General features: G+C 42.3%; 1 protein-coding gene across 1 annotated transcript in view; it reads left to right on the top strand.

The window, feature by feature from the left end:
• Window positions 1-12,374, top strand: part of LOC126416059 (coiled-coil domain-containing protein 186-like) — a 197,924-nt gene that overhangs the window by 48,762 nt on the left and 136,788 nt on the right. Inside the window, exon 6 of the mRNA XM_050083534.1 lies at window positions 12,016-12,170. Coding sequence (XP_049939491.1) covers window positions 12,016-12,170 — 155 coding nt within the window. The remainder of the gene's footprint in view (window positions 1-12,015; window positions 12,171-12,374) is intronic.

Genomic DNA, 12,374 nt, shown 5'->3' with positions numbered 1-12,374 from the left:
AATAGAATAAGCATTATCTGCCAGTTTTTAAAAAATACTGTCTTCTGGAGACAGTGATTTTATTTGAGCCTGTAGCAGCAGTTTGTCAGTACAAACTTAACAAGTGAAAAAAAAGAGAAGAAATAAAAATAAAATAATGTTCTTTTGACATCCAATTGAAAGAAGGCAAAAGATGAAAGTGGCAGTTGCTCAGTTCCCATAGGCTTGACTGTGGGGAAATATGACGATGCTAACAGTGATCAGAAATTGATAAAAACCAAATGCTAAGGAAATTATAAGGATGTAAGTGCTTTATCAAGGAGCAGAAATCCCAGATAGAAAGATATTATACACTACTGGCCATTAAGATTGCTACACCAAGAAGAAATGCACATGATAAACGGGTATTCATTGGACAAATATATTATACTAGAACTGACATATGATTACATTTTCATGCAATTTGGGTGCATAGATCCTGAGAAATCAGTACCCAGAACAACCACCTCTGGCCGTAATAACGGCCTTGATATGCCTGGGCATTGAGTCAAACAGAGTTTGGATGGTGTGTACAGGTACAGCTACCCATGCAGCCTCAACACGGTACCGCAGCTCATCAAGAGTAGTGACTGGTGTATTGTGACGAGCCAGTTGCTTGACCACCATTGACCAGACGTTTTCAGTTGGTGAGAGATCTGGAGAACGTGCTGGCCAGAACAGCAGTCGAACATTTTCCGTATCCAGAAAGGCCCGTACAGGACCTGGAACGTGCGGTCATGCATTATCCTGCACAGGGATCGAATGAAGGGTAGAGCCACGGGTCGTAACACATCTGAAATGTAACGTCCACTGTTCAAAGTGCTGTCAATGCGAACAAGAGGTGACCATTACGTGTAACCAATGGCACCCCATACCAGTAACCAATGGCACCCCATACCATCATGCCGGATGATACGTCAGTATGGCGATGACGAATACACGCTTCCATTGTGCGTTCACTGCGATGTCGCCCAACACGGATGCGACCATCGTGATGCTGTAAACAGAACCTGGATTCATCTGAAAAATTGACGTTTTGCCATTCGTGAGCCTAGGTTCGTCGTTGAGTACACCATCGTAGGTGCTCCTGTCTGTGATGCAGCGTCAAGGGTAACCGCAGCCATGGTCTCCGAGCTGATAGTCCATGCTGCTGCAAGCGTCGTCGAAATGTTCGTGCAGATGGTTGTTGTCTTGCAACTGTCCCCATCTGTTGACTCAGGGCTCGAGATGTGGCTGCACGATCTGTTACAGCCATGCGGATAAGATGCCTGTCATCTCGACTACTAGTGATACGAGGTCATTGGGATCTAGCATGGTGTTCCGTATTACTCTCCTGAGCCCATCAATTCCATATTCTGCTAACAGTCATTGGATCTTGACCAATGCGAGCAGCAATGTCGCGATATGATAAACCACAATCGCGAAAGGCTACAATCCGACCTTTATCAAAGTCGGAAATGTGATGGTATGCATTTCCTCCTTACACGAGGCATCACGACGACGTTTCACCAGGCAACGCCGGTCAACTGCTGTTTGCGTATCAGAAATTGGTTGGAAACTTTCCTCATGTCAGCACGTTGTAGGTGTTGCCACTGGCACCAACCTTGTGTGAATGCTCTGAAAAGCTAATCATTTGCATATCACAGCATCTCTTTCCTGTTGGTTAAATTTCGCGTCTGTAGCACATCATTTTTGTGGTGTAGCAATTTTAATGGCCAGTAGTGTATCATTCTTCAGCTTGATGGGCAGGGTCCTAATGTCTTTGCTGTAATGCAGAATTGACCATAGTGGAGTGCGATTCATACCAGCTGTCAAATTTTTGTTGTCACTTGGATGTAATTCTTCTGTAAAATCACATTTTTATTTTGAGTCATTAGGGTGTTCTGTCAATTCCTTTGATGTCTTCCATCGTTTTACCATTGCTTTTGACCATTTGCTTTCAGTGGCTTGTTTTGCTTTCAACTTCAGCCTTTAGTATTTTTGGTTTTAATTGGAGAGGCCTATTGGTAATTACCTGGAAAGCTCTATTGAGTGAGTATGTTATCTCTTTAAACTCAACTCAGATACTTTGTTTTTTCATTATATGGTTTGAGTGTAATGACCATGGCACACTCATGTGAAATTCTGTAAATACCACAACAGTTTCTGATCACAGATACTTGTTTATTCAACTACCAGTTTCAAATGTTGTGATCATCTTCAGATTCATCTTATAAAGAGAAAATGTGCAAATTTATGAAAAATGTGCGTTAAGTATGGCTGTATATTTAATATTGTGTCTGTATTGATGTTCTAAATATCGAATTGGGTTTCAGAAATTTTTATATCAAACAATGATTGCCTGGCATTGACAAATACATTAATTGACACAATTTTTAAAAATGTAAAAATGTGGGAAAATAGTCCCCTTCTAAAATTTTGTGAGTTTTATTCATTCTCTTTGACAAAATTTTGACATGATGTCATTGGAACTGTAACATTTGGCCTCCTCTTCACACCCCAACCTTCCCCAAAATTTTTGGAGATGCAGTGTTACCTTGGCCCCTTTGTAATTTTTACCAGTTCAGGAAAGGAGGGAGGTGAGTGTGATGCACAGAATACCCTCTGCCACACATTGTAAAGTGGCTTATGGTATATGGATGTAGAAGTTCACAGATATGTGAGTGGCTCGAGGTCTTCTTAAGTAATAGAATCCACTATGTTGTCCCAGATGGCGACTGTTCATCAGAGAGAATGGTGTCATCAGGAGTGCCCCAGGGAAGTGTGATAGGATTGTGGTTACTCTCTATATACATAAATGATTTGACAGATGGGCAGCAATATGAGTTTGTTTGCTGATGATGCCATGGTGTACAGTAAGCTGTCAAATTTCAGTGACTGTAGCAAGATACAAGATGACTTAGACAAAATTTCCAGTTGTTGTGATGAATGGCAGCTAGCCCTAAATGTAGAAAAATGTGTCAATGCAGAGTAGGAAGAAAAAAAAACCTGTAATGTTTGGATACAATGTTACTAGTGTCCTGCTTGACACAGTCAAGTTGTCTAAATATTTGAGCGTAACATTGCAAAGTTATTTGAGATGGAACGAGCGTGTGAGAACTGTGGTAGGGAAGGTGAATTGTCATCTTCAGTTTATAGGGAGGATTTTAGCAAACAGTGGGTCATCTGTAAAGGAGACCACATGTAGGACACTGGTGCGACCTGTTCTTGAGTACTGTTAGGGTGTTTGGGATCTTCACCAGATAGAATAAGACACCATATCAGTTCAGTTCAGAGACGGACTGCTAGATTTGTTACCAGTACGTTTGAACAACATGTAAGTGTTGCAGAGATGCTTCAGGAACTCCAGTGGGAATTCTTGGTGGGAATGCAACGTTCTTTTCGAGAAACGCTATTGAGAAAATACCGGTATTTGAAGCTGACTGACCAATGATTCTACTGCCATCAACATACATTTCGCTTAAGGACCACAAAGATGTGATACAAGAAATTAGGGCTCATACTGATTCATATAGATGTCTTTTTTTCCCTTGCTCTATTTGTGAGTGGAGCAGAAAGGGAAATGAGTAGTAGTACGATGGCTTATGGAGCATCTATGTAGATGTAGATTTAGATGCACAAATGAATTTGTTTGCTTATAGTACTCCACAGGTGATACGTACCTTCAGCAAGTCAATGCACCACCATTTCACTCCCGGGGTGCATCGGAATTTCACAGAACATTTCACAGGAGTGCAGGACCTGCAAACTCAGAAAATTAATTGCAATTTCTTCTATGTTATTACAAAGATTTCTGTAATGTTAGTTTCTTAAAGCGGGCAAATGTCACACTTTATAAAATAATACTTGCTTGGTGCACAGTCTTCTGTTCACAACGTGTGACTGTGTAACCTCTGAATAAAAGCACATATACCTCAGATAAATTCACTCTTTTGTTCTGAATAACTTTTGTAACTGCTGTTTCACAAAACAAAAATTACTTGCGTGCAACTTCAAACATAAGTAGGTGCCTGCTTGCATTGTACTCATTTGATGGAAGTAGTCACCCAAGCATAAATATATTTCTAACAATGTGAACCAGGATATGAATTATTGACAGTAACATTTTCATTTAGTGATAATTACATATAGTAATTACAAAATTATCGAAAAACACATTGATGAACATGACAATATATAATTACAATTTCCATTGTAGGATTTAAGAAATTTGTGCTACTTCAAACAAAAAATCACATTGTATTAAAATTATAAAGTCTTAGTTAAAGATGTAATTACTTTAGGTTTCATTGTGCTAACATTTGTAACATTGATGAACATGACAATATATAATTACCATTTCCATTGTAGGCTTTAAGAAATTTGTGCTACTTCAATCAAAAAATGACATTGCTTTAAAATTATAAAGTCTTAGTTAAAGATGTAATTACTTTAGATTTCATTGTGCTAACATTTGTAACTGAGTTCTTATCATATTGTATTGTTTCAAACAATACAATTCCAGGATGGAATGTATCAATATTATGAGCAGGAAAATAGTTACAATATAGTGAAGATGCCGAGATGCAGATAGGCACAACAAAAAGACTGTCACAAATAAAACTTTTGCCGAGTAACAAATAACTAAAACCACACTGCGAGCAGCAGCACCAGTGCATGATGGGAGTGGCAACTGTGTGGGGGTAAGGAAGAGGCTGGGGTGGAGAGGGGGAGGGATAGTAGGTTAGCGGTGGAGGACCGTGAATTGCAGCGGGTTAAATGGGGGGCAGGGAAGAGGTGGGGGGGGGGGGGGTAGTAAAAAAGGAGAGCAGTAAAAAGACTGGGTGCAGTGGTGGATTAAGGGCTGTGTAGTGCTGGAATGGCAACAGGGAAGGGGCTGGATGTGTGAGGACAGTGACAAATGAAGGTTGAGGCCAGGAGGGTTATGGGAACATAGTATGGATTGCAGGGAAAGTTCCCACCTGAACCATTGAGAAAAGTTGGTGTTGGTGGGAAGGATCCATAAGACACAGGCTGTGAAGTAGTCACTGAAATGAAGGATGTCATGTTTGGCAGTGTGTTCAGCAAATGGTGGTCCATTTGTTTCTTGGCCACAGTCTGTCGGTGACCATTCATGTGGACAGTCATAGTATTCATGCCAACATACAATGCAGAACAGTGGTTTCAGCTTAGCTTGTAGATCACATGACTTTGTTTCGCAGGTAGCCCTGCCTTTGACGGTATAGGTGATGTTTGTGACTGGACTGGAGTAGGTGGTGGTGGGGGGATGTGTGGGACAGGTCTTGCATATAGGTCTATTGCGGGGGCTTGAGCCATGAGGTTGTGTAGGAATGGACGAGTATATTGTGTAGGCTCGGTGATTGGCAGAATACCAGAGTGGGAGGGATGGCAAGGAAAGTGGGCAGGACATTCCTCGTTTCAGGAGACAATGAGAGGTAGTCGAAATCCTAACAGAGAATGTAAGTCAGTTGCTCCAGTCCTGGGTGGTACTGAGTTACGAGGGAATGCTCTTCTGTGGCTGGACGGTGGGACTTTGGGAGGTGGTGGGAGACTGGAAAGATGAGGCACGGGAGATTTATTTTTGTACAAGGTTGGGAGGATAATTACGGTCTGTGAAGGCTTCAGTGAGACCCTTGGTATATTTCGAGAGGGACCGCTCATCACTGCAGATGCGACAACTACGGATGGCAAGGGTGTATGGAAGGGATTTCTTGGTATGGAACGGGTGGCAGCTGTCGAAGTGGGGGTATTGGTCGTGATTAGTTGGTTTGATGTGGACGGAGGTACTGATGTAGCCATCTTTGAGATGGAGGTCGACATCTAGGAAGGTGGCTTGTTGGGTTGAGTAGGTGCCATCTGATCTTGTATCTCATCCTTTGAACCCCCCACTCTTTCTCCATTCTATCCCAGTTTGCACCCACTAATTGCACCTCATCCAGTCTCATCTGCTGTTCCCCTTCTTCACACTTATCCACCCTCAGACCTGCTACCTACAGTTATATACCTGTTCTTTGATATCTTTGTGACTTAACGCCAATTTTAGAGTGTTTTCGCCTTTCACTATTGTCAACGCCCTCTGATTTCATCTTGCTCCCCCCTTTTGCAGCTGTTTCATCATTCTTGTGATTTTTCACACGTATTTGCATGTATTTTTACAATTTTTTTCAGATGTAATTCTACATTATATACGTAATTTTTCACATTTTTTCAACCACCATGGATCCTTGCTCCTTCCATCCGTGTCAGTACAGAAAAGTTTCCTTATCCTTAGCCAGAAACCAGTTCTACACACTGTTCATGCATTGTTGCCTAGCTCATGGAATCCCCCCAAATTGCCTTACCATCAAATTACCCATCTCCGGCTGTCACCCCTCCTTCCACAATGACCTCCACCTCTTCAGATTTCGCCAATCCTTAGCCCTCACCAACATAATCCTGCAAAACTATATCAACCAAGCCCAAACTTCCTTGCAGTACCTTCTCTCCATCTTCAGAATCTCCTACTATGCACTTCCGCCTTGGAGTACCACTGTCCACCACCTCTACAACAACCTCCAAACCTCCCAACATTTCCCTCATAGTTGATGAACCCTGTCTCGCAGACCTACTACACTTACCCCACCTCGAAAACTCCCTCCCACCACCACACAGAATCCAGAACCTAAACAGACCCTTAACATAGTCATGAACCTTTCCTCCAGAAGCCTTAGCCCCATAGATGTATCAGTCCTCTCCAAAGGCCTTACCATTTGCCCCACTTCCAAATTCAATCATGCAGGACTTATTAAAGACCTTCTCTCCTCCTCCTGATCCCTACAGTGGGAACACTTTTTCACCACCAACCCTAACAATCAGACTCAACAAAAAACCAATGTTGCAACCCGCCTAACTCAATTCACTACTCCATCCAACAGTGATCCACCCCTGCTGCCCTTCAATCACCCCCATTAAATTTTCCAGAATTTCTTAACCTTAAACCTTGCCACACCATCATTCTCCAAATCCCTCAACATGCAAACTAACCTTACATCTGTAGAAAGAACCGCAGACCACCATCTAAAAACTGATCACACCCTTATAATTCTACCTGCGGACCAAGGCTTGACCGCTGTTGTTTTGAACTGCAAGGATCACCTGGTAGGAGGACTCTGCCAGCTGTCAGATACTTCCACCTACAAACCTTGCCACAGTGACCCCATTCCAGAAATCCAGCAGGTTCTCCAGTCACTCCTCAAATCCTTAGGCCCATCCCAGAACCTTTCCCCAGAGTCCATCTCTCTGAAACCCAACCACCTAGGTCGCTCCATTGTGGCTGGTTACGGTGTCCCCACTGAGAGACTCTCTGCTGTCATAGACCAACATCTTCAACTTATTACCCGGAACCTACTCTCCTACATAAAAGATACCAAGCATTTCCTCCACTGACCCCCCACAGTTCCTGTCCCTTTACCACATAGTGCCCTGCTCGTCACTATTGATGCCACCTCCCTGTACACAAACATCCCTAATACCCATGGGCTTACTACTATTGAACACTACCTTTCCCAACACCTGACAGATTTCAAACCATAACCTCCTTCCTGGTTACCATCACCAACTACATCCCCACCCATGATTACTTCTCCTTTGAAGGCATTACCTACAAACAAATCCAGGGTATGGCAATGGCAACAGCATGGTACATTCCTATGCCAGTCTGTTCACGGGCCATCTGGAGGAATCCTTCCTAAACACTTAGAATCCTAACTCCCTCGACTGGTTCAGATTCACTGATGACATCTTTGCGATCTGGATCGATGGTGAGGACACCCTATCCACATTCGTCCAGAACGTCAACTACTGCTTCACCTGGTTGTACTCAACCCAACAAGCCAACTTCCTAGATGTTGACCACAACCTCAAAGATGGCTACATCAGTACCTCCGTCCATATCAAACCTACTGACCACCAGCAATCCCTCCTCTTTGACAGCTGCCACCTGTTCCATACTGAGAAGTCTCTTCCATACAGCCTAGCTACCCGTGCTTGTCGCATCTGCAGTGAAGAGCAGTCCCTCTCGAAATATACCAAGGGTCTCACTGTAACCTTCACAGACCATAATTATCCTCCCAATCTTATACAAAAATAAATATCCCATGTCTTATATTTCCAGTCTCCCACCAACCTCGCAAAGTCCCACCATCCAGCCACAGATGAACATTCCCCTCGTAAGTCAGTACCACCCAGGATGGAGCAACTGAATTACATTCTCTGCCAGGGTTTTGACTACCTGTTGTCGTGCCCTGAGATGAGAAATGCCCTGCTCACTATCCTTCCCACCCCTCCCACTGTGGTATTCTGCTGTCCACCGAACCTACACATTGTACTTGTCCATCCCTACACAACTCCTTGCCTCTTGGCTCATACCCGTGTAACAGACCTAGATGCAAGACCTGTCCATACTCCCCCCCCCCCCCCCCCCCCTCACCATCACCTACTCCAGTCAGGTCACAAACATCAGCTTCCATATCAAATGCAGGGCTACCTGTGAAACCAGCCGCGTGATCTACAAGCTAAGCTGCAATTATTGTGCTGCATTCTATGTGGGCATGACTACCATGTCTGTCGACATGAATGGCCACCGACAAACTGTGGCCAAGAAAAGAGTGGACCACCCTGTTGCTGAGCACACTGCCAAACATGACATCCTTCATTTCAATGACTGCTTCACAGCCCTCATTCCACCATCGCACCCAGTCTTTTTACTTCTGTCCTTTTTCGCTAACCCCCCCCCTGCCTCCTCATCTCTCCCCTGTCCCCCACCAACCTACAGCACTTCACGGTGTGCCACCCCTACCCTACTATTGCTCCCCCTCCCTAACCCCAGCCACCTCCTTACCCCATCCAGTCACCACTCCCAGCATGCACTGGTGCTTCTGCTCGCAGTGTGGTTTTAGTTGCCTGAGACTGCAGTTGTGTGTTTGAGTTGCATTTGCACGCTCGTGTGTGTGTGTGTGTGTGTGTGTGTGTGTGTGTGTGTGTGTGTGTGTGTTTTCTTTCTATTTTTGATGAAAACCTTACTGGCCAAAAGCTTTATTTTTGACAGTCTTTTTGTTGTGTTGTGCCTATCTGTGATTCAGCATCTCACTATATGGTAAGTAGCAACTTTGCCTGCAATACATACTATGTTCCCATAACCCTCCTGGCCTCAACTTTCTTTAGTCAGATTGTAAAAAGGCTAAGAATATAGCTTGTATTTATGTGACAATCAATCTCTGCTTTTACAAAAATTGGGTAAAGAAACTGTTTATTAACTTTCCCTATAACATAATGAATAATAATCGAAATGAGCAGAAAATAAAAGTAATGTATGTTCACGAACGTTTATGTGCATCACAAAAATTGCATAGTGTTCTTCCTTAAATGGATGTATTGTGATCTAATATTTGTTTGTCTCAATGTGTTACGTTACAGGGTTTGTGTGTTGTTCTATAGCCATCAATCCTATTTCTCCGGCACCATCAAACAAAACTTGTGCACCTTGCACTTCACTCCAACTAATCTACTGGAGTTCTGAGTGGTGACACCCAGATACTTTGTGTCTCCTGTAGCACATGCTTTGTTACATTGCTCCCATTATAATGGGGGAAGTGGGTGTGCTGCACTTTACTACATGGTGTCTGATAAGTCACACTCTATTTTTAAACATTTATAATTTCTTTATTTATTAGCCAGTTTTTTCAGAACTGCCTTTGTTGGAAACAGCACTCCCTGAGGTTGTGTTTAATATTATTTTAAACCTCTACATTAGTTTCAGCTTCTCTACGCATTTTTTAAAAAGTGAACTGGTACGCGCGATACTGCTGCCTGCAACATGTTGGGTGGAACATTGGCTAACACATCAGATACTACTACTTCCAATTCATCCAAATTCCATGGTTTTCCTTTGTAAACCTCCTCATTAGCCCATCCCCTGAGAAAAGATTGCAAGGCATTAAATCAGGGCTGCAGGCAGTCCATGCATGTACACCACTTCTGCTAATCCAGTGACCTGGGAAATGATCATGCAGCCATTCGTGGACATCATTTGCAGAATATGTAGGTGCACGATTCTGCGTGAAGTGGAGCTGTGGGTTGTTCCATTGTGAAATTACTGGCCATACACGATCTTGCAGCATTTCCAGGTATCGTTCGCCATTTTTTGTGTTCCTCAGAAAGCAAGGACCAACAAGTTTGAATGATGAGATACCACACCATATTGTCACTTTTGGACACTCCTGTGCTTTATCAGCACATTTGTGTGGGTTTTTGGCTGCCAGATTATGTCAGTTATGCCTGTTTACAAATCCTCCAGTGTGGAAAACTTGCCTCATCAGTCCACAGAATGTTCTCAAAAAGTTGAGGCCATTCATCATTCCAACCCAAGAAAATTTGTCCAGGTTCGATTCCTGTGCCACAGTCATCAGGAAACAATTACTGCACATAATGTGGCTTCCACAACGTAAAAGTGAGATCTTTCTCAAGAATCGTTGCAACTGCATAACGTGAAAGACTACTTTCATGAGATCCTTGCCACAGTGATTTCTTAGGGCTTCTCATGAACATTTCACAAACTGTGTCAACATTCTCTCTTGTCCTGATCATCTTGCACCGGTGACACTTCCTGTTAGTAACTTCAAATGGCAATTTTTAACTATTTTTGCATCCAGTGTTGTTTGGTTTGTATGGATTCCTCGTTCAGCCCTCCACCACTTTAGCACTCACATCACAGATCCCCAGACCTCATAACAAGCTGCTGTTTTGGCCCATTCTCCCACAGTCAACACAGGCAGCATTTTCCAACTTAAACAAAAGAAAAAAAAATGTTAAATACAACCTCCTAACAATCATAGCTCTAAAAAAATTGATTCATGAATGAAGAAATTATAATTGTTTAAAAATAGTAAGTGAGTTACCAGACACCCTGTAGATTGGTGTCACTTTCTATTGTTCATGAGTTTTTCACTTCTCTACACTTCCTGACAGACAGCAAGTCATATGTATCCAAATGTTGGTTAAAACTGCTCAAGGCAGTCCTTACACCTAGGCATACCAGTGGTGTTTTATCCCCACAGAATTTTTTTCAGGTAGTAATTCACTAATGTACCACATTTGGTTGGTGTTACATTCAAGCAATCACTGTCACCCTCTTCTTGCTTCTATTCCCACTTTCACTCTCACTTCCTCTCCTATCCCCAGGAGTGAAATGTCATTGAAATGGTCACCAATCAATCTTGCAGCCCAGAAAACTATTGTACAGGTGTCAAGGGGACCTGGACAAGTTGGTGAGGATTGGGCATCTGAAGGGATCTTTGCCAATGAAAGAGTGGGTTAAAAATTAAGAAATAGCAATATATGTATTGTATGGGGCATGCCCTGGTTGGGCTATGAGGCTGTTAAGCAGTCTGCACAGTCATAAGACAAAGTTAATTTTGTGTTGGAGCAAAGTCCGAAAATAGGTGTAGGAGAGGTTTCATGCCATTACTAGTTGGAAGCCAGTGACAGAGAGTGTGTCCAGCCTGAAATTGATGCTCCATGTGGTGACCAAAAGGTGTTACATAACTTCTTTCCCATGCTACCTAGTGGCTGTCCACAGTTGATACATAGTGAGCATGTCAACAGATCACTTTCCACAGGAATAAACAGCCTCTGCTGAATTAACAGTCCTACTCAGCACAATTAATTATATTTGAACATTTCAGGTAGATATTAAAATTAAAAATAAAATTAAAAAACTTAAATGCCAGTTAGACTGGTTAGGTGACCTGCACACTTTTGAGCTGAAACCAGCGTCACTTGTTTTCCATTACTTGTGTGAACTTGTAACTGTGACTGGGGGAGCTAGTGATCTTCATGCCCATAGTAATTTTTACCAGTTAGTAAGACATATGATTGAAATTGTTCTGAACAAACTCTGTGATATATGGATTAAAAATGTTCTTATTGTTATTCTGATATATATAATGGACGTTATTACAGATCAACAATTGAAAGAAGAACAAGCTAAGCTAATTCTAGAACGCTATGAAAGAGAAGATAAGGAGGAAGTATCAAAACATTTACAGCAAGAACTGGAGGCTCTGAAAGCTAAGCATGAAACAATGATTGCTGAAAATAATACACTTTCAATAAAGGTAATAAATTTTGTTAGTTAGTAGTTTCCATATTTTGATGCCTAGGTCCATACTGAATATTTGACATTCAAGGTGTTAATTTTAATACTACAAGTTCTGTATAATTCCAGTGTTTATGAACTAAGTGTTATATAAATTGTTGTGGCTGTGCCATCTTGTAATGTTTTGCAGTTTGTGGCTGGATGAGGAGAGGATGGTATGATA

Source organism: Schistocerca serialis, chromosome 8 (assembly GCF_023864345.2).
Source record: "Schistocerca serialis cubense isolate TAMUIC-IGC-003099 chromosome 8, iqSchSeri2.2, whole genome shotgun sequence".
Taxonomy (NCBI): domain Eukaryota; kingdom Metazoa; phylum Arthropoda; class Insecta; order Orthoptera; family Acrididae; genus Schistocerca; species Schistocerca serialis.
Note: the sequence above shows the minus strand (reverse complement) of the source record. Positions and strands in the feature narration are given on the sequence as shown.